Source organism: Danio rerio, chromosome 5 (genome assembly GCF_052040795.2).
Source record: "Danio rerio strain M-AB ecotype USA chromosome 5, GRCz13ab, whole genome shotgun sequence".
NCBI classification, from domain to species: Eukaryota; Metazoa; Chordata; class Actinopteri; order Cypriniformes; family Danionidae; genus Danio; species Danio rerio.
Genome location: NC_141025.1, coordinates 56,521,206 through 56,542,545, shown reverse-complemented (window position 1 = coordinate 56,542,545; position 21,340 = coordinate 56,521,206). Strand labels below are relative to the sequence as shown.

At 35.9% G+C, this 21,340-nt stretch overlaps 1 protein-coding gene across 8 annotated transcripts in view; it reads right to left on the bottom strand.

The window, feature by feature from the left end:
• rasgrf2b (Ras protein-specific guanine nucleotide-releasing factor 2b) overlaps nucleotides 1–20,661 on the bottom strand; it is a 121,611-nt gene extending 100,950 nt beyond the window's left edge. For 7 of the 8 annotated variants that reach the window (XR_015490228.1, XR_015490229.1, XR_015490230.1 and 4 more), the window contains exon 1: nucleotides 20,002–20,624. Coding sequence is in view for 5 of the 8 variants with exons in the window: in XM_087251937.1 (XP_087108063.1) it covers nucleotides 20,002–20,277 (276 nt within the window). In the remaining 3 variants the exon portion in view is untranslated. 8 annotated transcript variants of the gene reach the window in all.
• Between the last annotated feature and the right edge of the window lie 679 nt (nucleotides 20,662–21,340).

Sequence of the window (21,340 nt, the reverse complement as noted above, 5' to 3'; positions counted from 1 at the left end):
TAAGCAGTGTGATATGGCTGTATATCAGCACTAGTGGGACGCACGCCTCTCACAGCCATATCGCACTGCTACGAGTGTGATATTGGGTTTATACAACAGTTCCACAGCACAATCATGTAAATAAAATAGAAAATCAAACACAGAGAATCTAAAACCTTTTTGTATTAGGTACTACTTTCTAACACCATCCATTCACACCTGTAGCTGACGTCAGAACAGCAGAAGCCGTTACTATTTCTCCAACGTCACTTTAGAGCTAGTGTTTAAATGATTCTCTGTAGTGTAATGTCTGGTGATGACAAAACTGCTGATTTTGCTTACATTTTAAGATTAGAAAGCTAAACGTGACATGAAATGCCTTTCTTCTACAGAGATATCTCTCTACAATCTATTACAGTCTACAGTATTTCTCTGTTGCCGTCAGTATTGTGAAGGGCGCCAGGTGTCCCGCGTTTACACAGAGATAGGAATAAAAAAAAAGAGACAGAAACTATTTCACTCTTCCTATTGGCCTTTATGCGTTTCTCCCAATTGATGTTGACTACATGCATGCTAGTCAACGACAATGAGTAGGCAAAAAAAATAAAAAAAGACACTCAAACATGCCTCACAAGAATGATACAGCGGTAGAGCGACCTGAACTGAACTGTGCTCCCATACATGCGTGCTTACTAATAAGGTGCTTACATCTCTAAGGTCCTCTTAAAGGGTATATGACATTTATACACAATGCATATCAAACATTAAGTGACCATTACAATATCGCAATAATTAACCCCGGAAAAAAGCAGACCAGCCACCAGACTGCTGTTGTGTTTGCGTTAAGGAGGGACGAAGCTAAATCCAACTTCTTATTTGCAGCTTCTTTCACCTTAAAAACTGTGACGCTTCCGTTTTTCAGCTTCTTATTTGCAGGCCTGGCACCATCTTGTGGATAGACAACGTCAACTGTCTTTGACTAATGAACAACGATGCGCTGTCTCTCAGAAATGATAAATATTTTAAAATAGGCACTATCCTTGTAAATAAACTGCAAAGTTGCAATCTAAACAACTACATTCTTGACTAAAATTGCCTCAGAAGTACATTATGTTGCCTAACAGCAGGAATATTTGTCAAACTGTAGTGTCTCTCTGCTTGTATGTGGGCGGAGTAATACACAAAGGTGAAGAGGCCTTTGTGTGCTGTTACTGGCAAAATATCTCACGACTATTAGCCAATTAGATTCAAGAACCAGACAGAACTGTCGTTATATATATATATTCCTTCATTTATTTTATTTATGGCTTAGTCCCTTTATTAATTCGGGGTCACCACAGCGGAATGAACCGCCAACTTATCCAGCACATGTTTTATGCAGCGGATGCCCTTCCAGTTGCAACCAATCTCTGGGAAACACCCATACACAATCATTCACACTCCTTCATTATGGACAATTAAGCTGCCCAATTTACCTGTACTGCATGTCTTTGGACTGTGGGGGAAAACTAAGCACCTGGAGGAAACCCACATGAATAAAGGCAGAACATGCAAACTCCACACAGAAACACCAACTGAACCAGCTGAGGATCGAATCAGCGACCTGCTTGCTGTGAGGCGACAGCACTACCTTCTGTGCCACTGCGTAATCATGTAATAATTGGTAACAATAACTAATTGACCATTATTTTAATGTTAATGTATAATGAAAAATCTTGTAAAGCATTTATTAATCATAGTTCAACATTTATAATGCAATAACATTCAGAGCTTGTTAAAATAATGCGCTGTGAGTTAACATGAACTAACATTATTTAACTTAAATAACATTAACTAACATTAACAATGATTAATAAATACCGTAATAAATGTATCACTAATTGTTTGTTCATGTTAGTAAATACATTAACTAATGGATCATAATTTTAAAGTGTTACCATATAATTTGCCAGAAAGAAGAATCATTTAATTTTTCTGAATTTTAGAACTCTAAATTATCCGTAGTCTTGAAAAGATCAAATCCAAAACAATGAAAAAAAGATCACATTCCACATGTTCTGTCCTTCCTTAAAAAGTAAAAAGCATAAATTAGAATCTGCTTGTTTTTCCGTGCAAACTTTTTCCATTTTAGAACATGTGTCCACTGCTTCGTATATCTGCCCATGCTTTGAAAAATATTATTGTGAAACTATCTGTGCCAAAACAAAATCATTAAAACAATAAAGCAGGTCATTGCATGAAGTGCAGTACAGTAGAAAAGGTTAGACTACTTTAACTTTTTTTTCCCCACAACACGTGTTAATCTTCTGGGAATTCCCTAAACATGCATTCCCCCTAGTTGGAAAAACAAATTAACATCATAAAAAATACACACCTTGAATTGACACATTTAGGGTGTGTGCTACTTTTGTATAAAAAGTAACAAATAGAGTTAACGTTAGATGCCAAAATACTGTACATTAACAAGTTGTATGGCTGAAATTTCAAAATTATACTCCTTATGCTAAGAAAGTAACATGTATACTGAATGTTTACAGCTTAAATGTGCGTCATACTGACACTTTTTTATATATCTATACTGTAAATCTTGTAGATTATAAGAAATACAATGTAAAAGGGACAGGAGATTGAGTGTTAGAAATATCTAGCATTACATACACAAACATACACTCACTGGCCACTTTATTAGATACACCTTACTAGTACCGGATTGGATTGGTTAGATTCAAAAAGGTACTGGAAATATTCCTCAGAAATGTTGGCCCTTGTTGACATCATAGCATCACGCAGTTGCTGCAGATTTGTCACCTGCACTTCCATGATCTATTGGATTGAAATCTGTTGACTGTGTAGGCCATGTAAGTACAAAGAACTCATTGTCATGTTCAAGAAACCAGTCTAAGATGAATTTTGGTAAGTCTGTGTGAATTGTAGCCTCAGTTTCCTGTTCTTAGCTGACAAGAGTGGCAACCCGGCGTGGTCTTCTGCTGTTGTAGCCCATCCGCCTCAAGGTTGGATGTGTTGTGTGTTCAGAGATGTTTTTCTGCAGACCTCGGTTGTAACGAGTGAGTATTTAAGTTATTGTTGCCTTTCTATCAGCTGGTACCAGTCGTTTCATTCTCCTCTGACCTCTGGCATCAAGGCATTTGCGCCCACAGAACTGTTGCTTACTGCATATTTTCTTTTTTTTCCTGACCATTCTCTGTAAAACTTAGAGATTGTTGTGCGTGAAAAACCCAGTAAATCAGCAGTTTCTGAAATACTCAGATCAGCCCGTCTGGCACCAACAATCATTTCAAGTTCAAAGTCACCTAAATCACCTTTCTTTCTCATTCTGATGCTCAGTTTAACCTGCAGCATTTCATCTTGATCATGTCTACATACCTAAATGCATTGAATTGCTGCTATGTGATTGGCTGATTAGAAACTTGCTTTAAAGAGCAGTTGGACAAGTGTACCTAATGAAGTGGCCTGTGAGTGTACAAAGAGTTAGAGGGCCAGAGCAATTACTTAATTACATTTTTTTTTTACTTTTATAGTATTGAATTACATTTTTTCTGTGAAACATGCAATAATGCAAATTAAAACTTCTAAAGATAATTTTGACTGTTTACTTGGTCGTTTAATTAGAGCAACAACAACAAAAAACTACTCATTCTGTGTTTTTTTATGTCTGCTAAATAAAATATCTATCAATGTTATTGTCTCTTAGTCTGATTATGGCAATCTTACAGTATGTACACTAAACCAGGGATTCTCAACCGGTGGGCCTCAGCGATCCTGTAAGTGGGCCCGCGAGATAATTAACTCAATAAAATTACCTCAATATTATACTATAATTTTTGGATTTGATTTTAATATGCTGTTTTAAAATAATTAAAGTAGTGCACTTTCTCCTGTTCTGTGATTAATTACTACAAACTTGGCACAAAAACAGCCTCATGATCACGTCTGCAACTAGAACACATAAGTCTGTTCATTCACAAACTATGTGTGAAGTGAAAGTCTCTCTTGTGTATTTTTTGTAAACTATTTAATATAATCGCATAGTTGTCCAAATTGATATCCTGTGAATGATTTATAACAGACGCACGCCCAAACAGGAGGGTCTAGCAAGGCTTAATGGTGTTTCTGCCATAGACTGTAAAGTAAACTTGCATATGAGTTTCAGACGCGCTCTTGCGGAGCTGTTCACTGTTCCTGTCAGCGATCTCCTGATAATATCCAGCTGCAAACTCAACTGCGATCAGATCAATGCGTTTCAACAGATTTAGGGTGTTTTACTGTATTTTACTTTTGTCTGTATATTTTTAAATGGTAAATATTTAATATTAAATATTCAGTCAGTCTAGTTTAAAGCAGAGGCTGGTCTCTTTTGCAATCTCCCTGCAATCTCCCAATATAAATACAGTAAATACAGTTGAAGTCAGAATTATTAGCCCTCTGAATTATTAGACCCCCTGTTTATTTTTTCCCCCACAATTTCTATTTAACAAAGAGATTTTTTCAACACACTTCTAAACATAATAGTTTTAATAACTCAACTCTAATAACTGATTTATTTTATCTTAGCCATGATGACAGTAAATAATATTTGACTAGATATTTTTCAAGACACTTCTGTACAGCTTACAGTGACATTTAAAGGCTTAACTAGGTTAATTAAGTTAACTAGGCAAGTTAGGGTAAAACAATGGTTTGTTCTGTAGACTATCGGAATAAAATTAGCTTAAAGGGCACATAGTTTGCCCCTTTTTTATGATTTAACATTAATATTATGATTCTTCTGAGTGTGCCAGTTTAGGTTCAGTTCAAAACATAATTCAGATTTTTTTATTATGTGTTAAAAAGTGTTATTTTGGGGGTGTGTACACAGCTCGCTGTTTTAGGGGCAGTGCATGACCCGCTTAGAGCCACGACACGGCACACCAGACACGCACATTCGCATGTTATTTAAAATGAAACTATTCAGATGGCACTCTGTGGCACGGCAGAAATATAAAGTGTCGCAAATCGTGGCTGGGCGCCACGGACAGCCGCCAACTTGAAGCGCTGTTGTGTGTACCCTGATAGAAACGTATGTTTAGAATTCTAAAATGCATGGCGCTGCGTAGCAACGCAGCGTCGCCGATCGGTGCTTCAGTTGTGCAACCTGCAGGCAGGTTCGTTATTTTATTTCCAATGGAGCGACACTCACGTGAGCCAACGCGCTCACACTTTCCAGCTGCATCTAGTTAAGATCACACTCACAGGGAGCTTCTGTGACCTTGAGAAATGCAAACGGCTGAAGTTTAAGGTAGACGCAATGAAAAGTAAACTAGTTTGCAAATCTACCAACAAACAAATTAAGTTAAAACCATAATTCCGATTACATTGATCATGTGGTGAATGTTGATCTTGTGTTGAGCCCAATGAGCCTTGCATCTAAAAATAGAGCAAGGGTGCTCCTTTAGTGACATCGCTTTGACTCACACGCTGAAAATGGCAGATGTGAAACAACAAACTGAGGATATGGTGACGTGTGCCTGTCAATCAATACTGGTGTGCGAGGGGACCGCACTCCTACATCAAGTTGTGGTCGATCTAAAAAACGCTCCAATTGGTCCACCGTTTTTATGTTATTGAATTGGAAAAAAAAGGACTGTGTGTGTTTGTATCACCCCAATATGATGGTCTATACACTATACTTACACACATGTCTGTCCGAACAGCTTGAAAAGTAGATTTTTCACCATCATTTCGTCCTTAAAATGGTGTTAAAAAATTAAAAATTGCTTTTTTTCCAGAAGAAAAAAATATTATCAGACATACTGTAAAAATACACCCTCTCTGTTAAACATCATTTGGGAAATATTTAAAAAAGAAGAAAAATTCAAAGGGGGGCTAATAATTCTGACTTTAAGAACCCTTGCACTAATCAGTCTACTTTCAGATTGTAAGATAAAAACATCATGCTAATGAAACTTTTTTAATGGTGCTCTAAATTAATTTTGCACTTGCAAACATTTCTAACAACATGATACAGTGAGCCTAACTATATTAACAATATTCATTTTAGAAACAGGTCAAACTCCCAGCTAATCAATAATATATGCCATTTCTAGTATTATATATATTTCTCAATAACATTTTTATTAAGACTAAGCCTACAGGAATGTCGTCATTTCATAAGGGCAGTTTTAAAAGAATCAATATTACTCTAAAACCACATAAATTTTCGGACAACAGTTAGCAATTCTGTAGGCTGCGAACTGAATCTAAAAGATTGTGGTGTTCTCAAAGACATCAGCAATGTAATATAATAGACATATTTGATAAGATGACTAATAAATCATTGAGTCTGCATTCATGAAGTAACTCTGTGCAAATTAGTTTAGGCTGTGACAATTACAACATAATAAGGTATTTGAACTGAGTCTGTAAGAAAAACAAGATAAAATGGGACCCAATTTATTTTTACATGTCAGATGACTCATAAATAAACTGAATAAATCATAAAGTAGTTTAGATGTGCTTTATTCTAAAGGTTTAATGGAAAAGTTTTACATTCTCACTACATGTTTTCACACAGATCCACAAACATGTAGGGAATGTTTGCATTTTGAGGCATTCACTTTATTAATATTTCATGTTACTGGAAAACATTGTGCAATTCTGAGTGTGCTTCACACAGGTAAGTGGTAAGTGAACAAACTACCTGTAGGACACATTCTCTCCTCTACGTATGCACAGAAGAAAAAAAAAGTAAACTAATTTCCAATTGTCATAGCATGTATACATTACTTTTATCTGATGGTTTGAAGTGCTTCTTTTATCTTGACTCGTACATCACTTTGGATAAAAGCATCTGCTGAATTAATAAATGCAAATGTAGATGTAAGCAGTTATAGTCACTAATAATCTAGCTTTAAAGCCCTTGCACTCTGGAGATGTCAAAGGGGGTTTTCACACCACTGCAACCAAACCCCCAAAGAAGAACTCAACAGTTTTTAAAGAGCTCATATTATGGATTTTGAAAATGACCTTCCATGTAGTGTGTAACACAGCAGGGAGGTGATCTCCTCCCCAGTTTTTGGAGTTTTTGCTCAATAAAATAGTCAGTCGTCTGTATTTTCAAGTAGATCGTCTGTATTTACACTGTCCACTGGCAGCCAAAATCCACGCCTTGCACTATGAGGCATGTATGCACTCTGACTACTTTTATATTGTTAATTAGCTGCTGGGCATTTCACTCTGTCTCGCACTGAAGGCTGTAAGTGTCGACCAATCGCAGCAGGCTGTCATCGATCCAATCAGCGAAGATTTGCTTCGCGCTAAGGAAGGGTTTGGGAACAAATGAATCACTGAACGATTCACCTGACAGTTGTTGGGATAATTAGGTAAAATAAATGCATATTATAAGACCATGAAAGTGTTTTTGACCTTGAATGCACATTAGACTGTAGTTGGAGACCCTTACAATCAAAATATGCCCCTATTTCATGTATACTAGGGGGTCTTTAAAGAATAGTTTTCTTTGTGTGAGGAACCTTAAAAATAATCAGAAAACACTTTTACTGAAAAGAACATTTTGTTGGTGCCGATAGCCTAGTGGCCACTCAAACATAGTTGAAGTCAGAATTATTGCCCTCCTGAATTATAGGGTCCCTCTATATTTTTTCCCCAATTTCTGTTTAAAGGAAATAAGTTTTGTTCAACACATTTCTAAACATAATAGATTTAACAACCTATTTCTAATAACTGTATGACAGTACGTAATATTTTACAAGATTTTTTCAAGATACTAGTATACAGCTTAAAGTGCAATAATTAGGTTAATAATGCAAGTTAGTTTAATTAGGCAAGTCATTGTATAACAATGGTTGGATTTCTAGATAATCAAAAAATATTGCATAAAAGAGCTAATAATATTGATCTATTGGAAATACTGTGAAAAATTCCTTGCTCTGTTAAACATCATTGGGATTTTTTTTTTTAAAGAAAGAAAAAAAAATCAAAGAAGAATAATAAAAACAATTTTGACTTTAACTTTATAGTTCTTTCTCTATACTATTGTTCCCCTTTTTCTCTCCTTCACTTCCTCTACATACTGTCCTAATATAATTAATGCAAAAATGCCGTTTTATTATGTTAATAATATATAAAAATAATGGAATGGAAGAAAATGTTTATCACCTCTAAATAAACACTGGCACAGAAACTCTTGTTTTGTCAGCCTGGTAAACTGCAATTAACTGGATGCAAAATATTGATTTGAGTTCAAATATTTCACTTCTTTGTACTGAAAAGATCCGTCTAAACCAGTGGTGTCCAAACTCGGTCCTGGAGAGTCCGTGTCCTGCATATTTTAGTTCAAACCCTTATCATTTATCTTTCTAGGTATACTAGACTTCCAGATAGGTGTGTTGGAGGAAGTTGGAGCTAAACTACGCAGGACACCAGGCCCTCCAGGACCGAGTTTGGACACCCCTAGTCTAGACATTAAGCTAAACATTATCTTATATATTTTATATATATAAAAAAAGATTAATTAAATGGTGAATAACAGAACAGAAAAAAATATGTGCATTTATAACATTTAACAGCGCATGCTTATTTATTAACACATAAATATAAAGGTACGCAGTGCAATATTCGCAAACCTCTTTTGACTGCAGTGTCAAAACACACTTGTAGCCAATCAGCAGTAAGGGGCAAGTCTATTATAGTTTTTCCCAATTGTTTACACACATTTTCTGAAAGCATGTCTCATATTGTCAGAACTCTACACACAAATCAAAAAAACATAAACACATTGGCCAAAACTTTAATTCTCTTGCAAGATGAAACTTTACACTCAAAACAATGTGATTTCTTCTCAAAATGGTATTTTGTTTTCAACTAACACACAAACCGTCACATGAATAGACATTTATAAGAACCAGTTGAACACTGATGTGCTTAATGTAAAACACTGTCTATGACTACTTCTCCATTTATAAATTTAAATATTTCAGAATATTGTTTTTATGCAAAACACACAAATACACGGTACCAAATATATTTTACTGTATTTTTCACCACAAAAACAGTGTACACAGTGCTCATCCCAACCAACACAAAATTGCACATGACATGGTCTTCATATACCATCAACAGAAGTATTTAAAGAATACAGTTACAGTGAAAAAATAAAATAAAAGAGTGGATTTCCATGTCCAGGAAGAAAAATATCTCTGATTTCCAAATTGCAATTATGTCGGACAGGTGTTTATTTGTGTGATGAGTTAGTATGCAAAAAAGGGCAACTGACTTTACAATTTTGAATGAGAGTGTGGACAAATTATGCCAAATGCAGAGAATTGAGAGTAGTCTTTTTTAAAAAGTGTGTGTGCAATTTGAGTGTAAAGCAGGCATTGTGCATCAGTTACATGTTGTAGTGAAAACTAGTGATTATGTCTGAAGTACAAGTAATTATGTGTAAACAACTAAGAAAAACTGTAACTACTTGAGATTTTAAAAAGGGGCAAAAACTAACAAACACATTTGAAGGGAAGGTTAACCCAAAAATTAAAATTTACACTGTTTATTCAAAATTCCTCAAATTGTTCCAATTTTGTATGAGTTCCTGCATTCTGTTGAACGCGCACACACACACACACACACACACACACATATATATATGTTGAAGAAAGCTAAAACATGTAACCACTGAATTCCAATACCGATTTTCAGCTTTCTTCAAAATATCTTCTTTTGTATTCAACAAAAGCGAGTAAGTTAAAGTGCTTTGGAAGTGAAGAGTGAGTAAACGATGACAAATTTTTCAGTTTTGAGTGAACTATCCCTATATCATTTCTATTAGAGCTGTTCGATTAATTGAAGGGGTTTTTTATGTGCATTTTGTGAGTAAAGCTGGTTCTTTATCTCTAGCTCCTGCTTTCAGAATGAACAGCATTTACAACACAGATCTATAATTCATAAAAAAACTAGGCAAAAAAAGCTGACAATATAATCTGCAATCAGTGTTGTGAAGTAACTAGTTATGTAAAAATGTAAAAATCTGGATATGTTGAATAATATTAATCTGTTGCTTTGCCTGTTTTGAATTGCACAATGCCTTCTGCTAAGGCGATGCTATTCTGATGGTTTTGTGTGTGTTTGATGGCTGTAGTGTATGTGTGTATGGCTGTTTTCCAGAATGGGGTTGCAGCTGGAAGAGCATCTGCTGTGTAAAGCATATGTTCAATTAGTTGGTGGTTCATTGCGCTATGGTACCCCTGATGAATAAAGGCACTTAGCCGTAGAAAAATGAATGAATGAATGAATGATTTAACAGCTTTTTGTGTTACTTCTATGGCTTTTTGGTGCTACTCCAAACTCACTTCATAACTTCAGTTGAGTGTCTAATAAATCCTTCTGTTGGATGACCCTGTTGTCTGTGCGTGATTACTAGTCAAACTGAATCAATAAAAGCAGGAATGGCATCCGCTGTGTAAAACATAAGCTGGATAAGTTGGTGGTTCATTCCGCTGTCGCAACCCCTGTTTAATAAAGGGACTAAGCTCAATAGAAAATGAATGAATGATTATTTAGTCATTGTGACGTAATATCTGAAAAAAAACACTCTGCACAGACCTTGAAAAACTTGAACACCCCTCCCTAAAACATTGAAGTGCATTGTGGTGGATGATCACAACCTGAAGGTGTGATTGATTAAAATGGTTGCCTCCTTATAGAATATGTATTCAGTTGTTTGTGTGAGTTGTGTTTGCTCTGCACAGCTTGTAAATCTCTGGTTAACTAACCATTCACATATCTCATCTAAATCTGTATGGAAAACATAATGCGTAATCCTTTACTATCTGTTATTACCAAGCAACAATCAGCTGTGCTTTCACACTGGACGCAGAAAGAACTGTGCTGCACTTTGAACCCATTTGTTTTCATTTAAATGGCTTGAGCCTCGATGACAAGAACGCACCTCCAATGAGCGTGAATGTGCACCGGGATCAATGCTCAAAATATTTCAACTTTAGGTGCTGTATTGAATAATACTGATTGTTTGTCTCTCTGAATGTATGCCCTCTCGCCTTTACTACTACGTTTAGATTTACTAGAGCTCCATTGCTGAGCGTAAGGCACTGCAGCGGGTAGTGAAAACTGCCCAACGCATTACAGGGACCACACTGCCAGCCATAGAGGACATGCAGAAGTAACACTGTCTGCGCCGTGCACGCAGTACTCTTAAGGACACCTCTCACCCTGCTCACAAACTGTTTTTACTCCTGCCTTCTGGCAGGCGCTTCAGGCTCCCCCAAAGCTGTCTCCCTCTTGAACTCTGTGTCTCACTGACTCTTTTGCCGCCCAATACACCCCCACTCTCCTCTAACTTATACTCCTTACAATAACTGAACTGTTTAACATTTGCACATTTCAGATTTGCACATATTCATAGCACTACATTGCACTGATTTACTTGTTTGGACTGTACATACCCTCTGCACATGGGCATCTGTAATTATGTACACACCCACTGTACATATACATTTGTAATCATGTTTATCTATCTGCACACTTCTGATTATTAATAGCAATCTGTACATATATTCATTGTAATTCTCTGTTCATAGCTAAAACAACCTGTATCTGTAAAAATCACCATAGGTTTTCTATAAATGCACTTTATAACTTATACCTGTATCCTGCACTTGCTGCTATTGCACTGCTGGTTAGACCTAAACTGCATTTTGTTGCATTGTACTTGTACATGTGTAATGACAATAAAGTTGAATCTAATCTAATCTAATCTAAACAAGATGTGCATGACAACTCGCATCTTTTGCTAAATTGTTTTTGATTTTAATTTGATTTCGACTTAAAATTCAGCACTATCTCTATTCTAAGATATGTCAAACATTATCACAGCTTCGCTCTCATTCAACCAATAAAACTAAAGCATCACTCTGGAATTTTCACTTTTTCTAGTTCAATCACATTGACAATGGGAACGCTAGCTATGTTTCCATCCAAAGGATGCAAATTAAATGTATGTGCAAACTGGAATATGCCATATAAGGCATACGAACACAGCAATTTTTCCATTATTAATCAAGTAGTAAAAGAGAACAAGATTGTCACTTCCTGATTATCTGGCACTAAATATCCACAGTAAAAACAGAATTTGCTGTGGTAAGAGAAACTTCGGGAATCTTTTCTTTTTTAATACTGTAAATAACTTGCACCTCAGAAGTTTGTCAACGCACAATGAATGCGCAGTGGTGTTCGAAGGTCTGAGATGCAGAACACAGACACTGTTGACTATTTAGGAGGTCATTAATAATATAATAAAACTAATACTAAAAAGGCTAAGGCATTGTAGAATGATCAAAAAACTTTTTAGATGTTATACAATGTGCTCAGCCTGCTGGTTGGTCCATTCATACACATTTTTTATCACCACATGATCTCTTTTAACAAAATCACATGACCTTTTTTTAATCCACATACTGGAATTTGTTTGGTAAAAGTGTTTACATCGTAGTTTATTATTTTTTAAAAATTTAGCACATCTTGCCGTTTCCATCAACCGTTTTTCAAAAATATTCATAAAAATGGGTGGATGGAAAGGTAGCTACAGTTAGCTAAATGTTTTTGTCATCGAAATAGCAATGCTGTGTAATGGAGTGCAGCAAACTTTCAAATACATTTCTAAATATTGAGGACTTAGTATTGAGACTTATTGAGACTTCTTTGTATAGTCAGGGTTTTTTCTACAAAGAGAACTGCAAGGTGGTCCCATCAAATTGTGAAAATATAATCCAAAAGGCCATGGACAAAGCACTGGTCATGTATATAGATAAGTTTAACATCAACCTTTTTAAATAAGATAATGTTTTACTTTATAAGATTCGAAGGATAATACAAAATTTGTTTGTTTCAAGTAGCAAAAGTGTCAATAGTATCTGCAAGCTGGAACTGCATATCTGAGACTTAAAGCATCAGACAAAATGCACTTAATGGAACTAGTGACATCACTGTTAAGGGCAGTGTTAGAGGGTGTGCATTAAAAGTACTGCATGCAGCTCACCTTGCAACTGCACCTAGTCTGTATCCAGACCTCTTTTAAAAATGTCATAACTGGGACACCACCTCTGCCTCATTTTGAGCCAGGAAAATCCCTAACTGTGCATTCACATGGGGCTTCATTGTCATTGCTCGACCAAGGGTGTGTCACTCTGAAGTTGGGGTTGACGCAATCATTATAGCAGCGTCAGCCAATGAAGTCAGCAATTGGCTACTGTCTGAGCTGGTGTATTTGCATACAGCAATCTGATTTGCTGACGCGTCCATTGGCGCCTGAAAAGCTTAAAAAGACGGATCCACAATGCAGTTTAGCAAAGACTGACGTCACCCATTCAAAGTGAATGGGAAGCGTTAATGCTGGCGCCACTTGTAAATGGGTGTAACAGTGAAGTGACTCCTGTTTCGGCTAAATATACAAAAGCAAATCCAAGCAAAAGACATTGCAACAAAGCAAAACCATTCAACCATGTGAAGTTTTACAAACTAATTTCGAAAGGAGCATGTAAAATGATTGATTGCGGCTGGTCTCCTATCTGAGACTGTTAGACTGTTTTTGCCCCACTTTTTCTTCGATTTGGAATAATCCCCCCTTCCACGTCATCTCCTTCTTTACCTCCATCTACCAGCGTAAGCTCTCGAGACCTACTTGTTCTCAGACCGCCTTATATGCTTAATGACCAGGCGACAGCCCTAATCTCAATTATCTCCGAGCTCAGGGTTCTCTCCCAGGACAGCATGCCAAAGCTGCAAATAGTGTCAAGCAATATCTAAGTGCAAATTCTTGAAGTTCAGGAGAAACTTTGTCATTCTTCCCTCTGCACCATAAAATTATTACCTGAGTCTCATCTGAAAATTATACACTCAGCCCCCCACAGATCTTCATCTGTTTGCTCATTCATCAAACTGTCACCTCATCAGATCTGCGGGTATGAATGAACTACACCAACACTAAGGAACATCAATGAATCTTGGAGTAGAGCCAGTGTAAGTCTTTCATTCATTGATTTTCCTTATTTATTGATTCCCTTATTTATCAGGGGTCGCCAGATCGGAATGAACCGCCAACTATTCCACCATATATTTTACGTAATGAATGGCCTTCCAGCTGCAACCCAGTACTGGGAAAGCAGAATAATACTGATTATCATTTTAAGAGTTCACACTTAGCTGATGATTGATTAGAAAGATTGTTTGGCATGCTGTTCCGGGATAGAGCCCAGGGCTCCCTCCCATTTGCAAGGTGAGAGGGGAGTTTGAGTTTAGGTAGATCTCGAGAACTCCCCTGCTGTAGTAGCTAATGAACAGATAGTGATTGCTATTCAGAGATAACTACTTACTAGGAGCTTGTCTATGGTGCCCATTTGGATTAATTAATTAACTTAAGTTGCATGTTTTTTGGATGGTGGGGGGAAATCGGGGAACCCAGGGGAAACCCATGTGAGCACAGGGAGAATGTGTAAACTCCGCACAGAAACATTGGCTGGCTTGGTAAGAACTAGAACCAGTGACGTTCTTACTGAGAGTTAACAGTGCTAACCATTGGGCCACCGTGTCACCCATCTAGGAAAGGAGGAGGAGTAGGGGTGGAAAGAGGGATTCTGCAAAACGAAGATGGCTGTTATATGGAACATGGGGTATTAATAATGGTTTATAAATTGTTTGATTGGTGAATTATACATTGGAAAATGCTGGACCAGCCGCAAACAATCATAAGCACGTGATCCTCTTAAAATTGGTTTCTAATTAAACTTAACATATAATCAAATCAGCATTTAAGATTTGTATGGCTAATTAAAGAGGAAACATTTTGACCTCACTGCTTTATTTAAACAATATGCACAAACAGGCTGAAAACATTCATATTTAAATCCACTCACTACCTTTGATAAAGTCACATTTTCTCTCATACCGTACAACAAATGAATCGTGTTTGTTGTTGGACTACCGTGATTATTTATTTAGAACCTAAAAGATTATACCATTGATCTAAGACACAACATTAGTGGGAATACAGTATTTATAATTTATGCCTGTTTCTAAGCACTTTATGAGCCTCAGAACTGTTTTATTACCCAATATACTTTGTGTATTGATGCAATTAATTTTTCATAAAGGCAGTTAATACAAGAAAGTCTCATAACAACAAAAAGACCTAAAATCAAGTCATGGTGTTGTCTGATTGTTCCATAGTCTTTATACATTTACAGGCCTCTATTTACTGTATTTTCCACAAATGCTTAATCATAAAAATCTCGCATTATAAAAAGAGATTTAGACTTCATAGGAATAAACAAATAAAACCAGTCAGGCACAGGAAGATTTTCATTGACTTTTGAGACATTAGTGTTTGCTTTCTGTTTAGGATAAAGCAGCTGGAAATTTCTGCCTACACAATTTTGATAATCAGTTATTGATGAAAACATTTGTTTGTAAATGTTTCTATTCCCCAGGTTTGTATCTCCCTAGAGGAGTTTCAGTATCCCTGTCGACTGCTTCAGCACCTGTCTGTAGTCTTTATAGACTAGCCCACATTTATTCCTTTGTGATTTTTTTTTTTTTTTTTTTGCTGTCTGTGGGAGAGCTTGTGCATTTTTAAATGCAGCCGTGTGGGAGTCCGTGGGTGTATGATTGAGAGAGGATTTCAAACTTGTGTTTCACAGAGGAAAGAATCAAACAGGCTACAAATACACACTTGATCAACTAGATCCATGCATGTTTGTGTGGGAATTACTTTACAGAACATCTGTAGAATAAATAGATTCAAACTTACTGCATGTTTCATACAAATCTTTTTTCTCTCTCTCTTTCATTAATGGAAATAAAGTTGAAGTTATGAAATTTGGTTTTCCAAAAGCCTGGGATTTCATGACTTTGATAGGTTTCAGCAGTTCATCAGTCTTTAAATGAGCCTGACATAAATGCTACAATGATTTCTTCACACCAGTGATCATAAATTGTAATCAGAGATAAGATTTAAAAATGTTAAGGTTTAAAAAAAAATCTGATATTTGATGAGAAGAGTCAATAGTACATAGAAAAAAAAATGAAAGTTTGAATTTATACAGTTCATTTATTTGTGTACAAATGTCCCAAATGCAGTTTGCAATCCTGCTTTTTCAATTACTATATTGTATATTTTATTTATCTTAAGGCACCACAAATACACTACAAAATATATTTATATATATACATTCTTAGTGGACATCCTGTTGGCTTTGTTGGCCTTGCAAGCAATCACACTTTTCCAATTGCTGTTCCACAAGCATGTTACTGCAGTTCAGGATTGTAAATGTAGTGATTGTGATGTCAGCAATCTATATAAATAATATATCAGTTTCATGAATACTACTACTAATAATTATATATATATATATATATATATAAATATATATATATAAATATGCTACCAAACGTTTTGGTCATTTACCAATTTAGCAGACATTTCAAACAATGTCTATGTCAAATATTTATGTTGTAAAAGTGAGTATACAAATGTTTTGAATAAACAGTTTTGAGTGTGATGATGACTTACATGATGAAAAATGATTCAGAAGTTGTAAAATGTTTGACAATTTAAAGGTGCAGTAGGTTATTGTCTTCAGAAGCATTTTTTGTTGTGCTGGTTAAAAGTCTCTTTACAGTCTTATTGCAATGATTAAAGTAAATGATCTAAATGTGTTTATTTGTATTTTGTATTTTGGGTAAGGCATAAAACAAAAAAATGTTCATCCAATAAAATAGAGTTGGGCCGACATCTCACATAATTCCGATAAGTAGCCCAATCTGCCTGTCAGCAAATGCAGATTTGAACAACTACGCAGCCATTTGTATGCATTTCCGCCGACCGCCGAGCGTTCATGAGAGCACGCACGTGCAATGTTTTTTGTTTACCATGCAACTCTAAATAATCACTCTGAAATAGCATGTCAGTTTGGCAGTTTTGGCACTAGTTACTTTTAACAAACGAGAGAGGGTTCTTTTGCTGTGCTCGTGTTTAAGGAGGCGTGGCTCTAGACAGCAGGGGAGGGACTGTGATTCAGAGATTTATGCTAAGCTGTTAGCATTGAGTAAGATCACCTAATGCACCTTTAAATGAGAATTGACTCATCAGTTTTGATCAATAAGCCATATGCAATTAGTTTTGTTCAGACTGTACTTACACACATGCGCCAAAGCATTTGTAATTAGCTTCAATCAATAAGAAATGCCCCTCTGAAGTGAACAATAAGCTAATTGTTCAGAGATCTAAACAATCAAGAATTGAGCAAAAGCAATTAAGAAAAACTGTCAGTAAATATTGTGAAATGTATTCTATGAAACTTTGACAAAAATTATGAAAAATCAGATCATCAAATGATGTTCGCAGATAATTTTTACAATGAACACTGCAATAACAATTGTGACATTCAAGATCAGATAATTAACTGAATCTAAAACACTTTCATTTTTGATGTCAGCGTACTCGTGATAAAACCTTAATTAAAGATAAACATTCATTGTAAAATGATCAATTTACAAGCATATAGAGTTTCTGACATAATCTAATCTATGCATCAATTTATCTTAATTATAATACACTAAATTTATGAGTGTTTTTTTTAAATCCCTTTTAAGATATTCCACATGAGATATTTTAAGAGTGTTTGTTATAATATATATATATATATAGTATTGTCATGAACCAAACCAACCAGCTGCAAGTTAAATTTACAACATTGAAATCTGTAATTAGATTCATGTAATTAGTAAATGAAAATCAGATGAGTTACAAGATGAGACAGACCTATAGTACAATTCTACAGTACAAAGCTTTGTCAATTACACAAACTCACAAAAGTACTTTTATGAGTACAGGGAGACTCAAGTACATTTTCTACAGTGCTTCATTGGACTGGATGGAGCTAAAGATCTCCTTTATCACTCTTTACTCACTGCAACTGCCAGATTGGTGGAATTCTGCACAGCATAATGGGTAATGCAGTTGGGTAAAACACACAAAATTATGTATATTTTGAATATAGAAATTAATTTTTGGACTGATTCTTTTATCACAGTCTTGGACATGTGAACAATTATTAACAACATTGGTTTTGATGCATTGTTAGATTTTCAGTTATTCTCTCTAATTTACTGTTGGTGGCTGTTTTTGCCACATTGACTTTCATTTTAACATATGATGGTGCAGAAATACACAGTTTTGTTTTTATTTACTCTATGTAGTTCTGAGAGCTGAGATGAATATTTAGATGTTCTCAAAATCTTTGGATTTTTGTACTTTCATTTCAAATAAACACAGATTTGTCTAAAATTGTGATGAGTAAAATTCAACGTTCCTGCAAGCCAGGATATAGTTTGCAGCTATACATAGCAAAAGGGAAGTAATTTTGCCCAGAGTGTATCGTGTATTGCCAGAGTGTTTTTTTTTTTTTATTTTGAAGTATTTTCTTAAAATATGTGTCAAAAAAAGATTTGTCACCAAAAAATTGTTCAGCAAGCTGAAACAGAAAAAGTTATGGCCAAATTAATATTTCAGAGTGGATGAAAACCTCCCCAACAGTACATAAGGGTTAAAATAAGTTGACACAAAACAAATCTTGAGTTTTTTGTGACAGCTTAATTGTTTTATTTTTAATCCACTTAAATCTAAAAAACTTAACTTAAATCAATCATGTTGTCCATTGATTGTGTAGAACGCAGTATTGTTTTACAGAGTACTTAAAAAACACATCATAAAAAATATGCAGAACAAAATCATGAATTTGGTTAGTTATAAAACAGTGAGATCTGAATGACATCATTAAACGGCTGTTCCATGACAAACCAACACCATTAGTAAATGACGACTAAAAATGATTATACATGATTTTTCTGCAGATGAAAGTGTTAAACCAAACATGGGTGAATAGAGCTTGAATAATTCCCATATTAGGCATGGCTCATGATGCTTGCATAAATAGATGTATTTTTTCCTCTGTGCTGAGGTAACAGACTATACACCTGTTGAACGGGAAGCCCCTAAAGCCGTTTCTGAATGACATCTGACTTTAGTGCTGCTCACCCAATAATATAACACATTCTTATGACATCAGCAGACCCAAGCTTTATATAACCAAGGTGAACATTTCAGGATGAAAAGGCTTCATTCACATTTCTTTGTCAGAAGCCAATGTGAAATTCAAATCACCACCCACCCATCTCACACGTTCCAATAAAGGGCGAGTATAGATATTACAGAGGTTTATTAACAGGGTAATCTGCATAGTCAAGTCTCAGAGCCACTTTAATCCTATTCACGGGAGGAATATGGCAGTACAATGCAACAGGTTTTCACATGATTATTACCAAAGAAAATTGTAAGTGTAAATCTGATACTCATTCGATGACATGAGCAAAATACTATTTTTTCCAAGTTCAGTATTGCGCTGGATTTCTAAATGCGAGGGATAATTAGATCTACTTATGAATATTCAAATAAAAAAAGCAGCGTTCCATATTTAAACTTTTTCTTCTTCATCTTTTTTGAATTACTCCATAACTTTAAATCATTTTGGATTCAACGTTACGTCATTTCAGTCAGCAGTACGGTAAAATCTGTGGAGGATTCTCACGCGTAACCAAAACATAACAAGGACACACATTTGCTTACCGTTAGCGTATAAAAGACATTTAAACAGAAACTTATATCGTTTTCATAATGTATGACTTGTAGATGTATTTTAAAGAGTTAAAATAGCATTAGTCAGAGTTAAATCCAATATACTCTCAAAGGAAAGCCCTAAAGCAGCGTAGTGTTGCTATGGTTACCACATCAGGCTAAACGGTCTTCTGTTCACGAGCGTTTGTTTGGTGCGTTTGACTGACTTACATTTTAAACTTTAGTCGTTCAGCAAACGTTGCAGGTGAACAACAAAACCCTTCACAATTTGTGCAGGTGTGTTACAGTAGCGCTGAACTCACCAGCTTGTCAAGTGCGTCTTTGCCAACAGTGGACACCTTGAGCGCAGGGACCCGTTCACATGTGCATCCCTCCAGAAGATAAATCCCTGATGGTCGAGCACTTTGGTCGGTGTCGAAGTAAAACAAAACATTCTGATAAAGTGCAAAAAACTTCTCGTGCCATTTGCTGTTTTCCGTGGTCTTCTTGCTGAGATAGCCTCGCTTGGTGCCCTCTTTACGCGCGATAACGGAGAGAAACAAAGCGTGTCCCTCATTGTACCGAACACTCTTCTGCATTTTCCGTCTTGGTTTAATGTATGTTCACTTGTTTGTCACCATATCCCATGCGATTTTAACTTTCCACCTAGGCTGCTTGGAGAAATGCGCAGGAGAAAGTTGCCGAGGTGAAGCGCACCGCTCATACGCGACTCATCCAAACGAGTTCGGTGCCCAATCCATTCTGAGCGGGAAAAAAGTTTTAACCCCGATATATAACGCTGTCAGTCAAAGCGTACTGCAAAATAAGCAGTAGTAGTGGACAGACGGTGAGACAGAATCACTGTTGAGATCAGATGTAATCGGCTTTGGCATCCTCTTAAAGAGACAGCGCCTCTCTCTCTTTCTCTCTCGCATGGAGATTCACTTTCCCTTGTAGCTGAGCGCAGCTTTTAATGAGTGGGCAGGTCGACAGCGCTGGAGGAAAGACTAATAAGGGGCGGGACTATGATAAGATCTTAATGAGGGGGCGGAGCGACGACCTGACAGGTCCAATTTACATTAGCAAGCCAGGTTAAAGCCATGTAAATGACTTCACTTCACAAAGGGAAACCAAATTCAAACTGTCAAATTTGTCATCACAACCTCTGTTGTTGCATAAGTTACAGTAACGTAGCACTGTTAATACATCTTTGTAATTTCATATTACTTAAAACAGGTGCGATAGGTATGCATTTTTTCATTTAAAAAATAGTTTGTTTTAGGCCATTCATTAAATGAGACTAGTTGAACATTTTCAGATTCTCTAAATTTGGAGAATTTCTAGATTTATTAAGTATTTCGATATAATCTTAATACTGTTTTATTTTATAAAGGACTAATAAAAATGTAACAAATAGAAATAAAAAACATTTAGATCAATTTCATAATCATTTCTTTGGATCCCACTTTATATTAAGTGTTCTTAACTACTATGTACTTACATCATATAAATACAATATTACTTAATTTATTCATAATGTACAGCAGAGCGCTTTCTGTGCTATTGAGTTGGGAAATGGGTGGGATTAGGGGCTGATTTGGTGGTATGGGTTTAAGGGCCCTTTTTTAATAAGGGTGTTATGGACCCTTTTCACAAGACTGT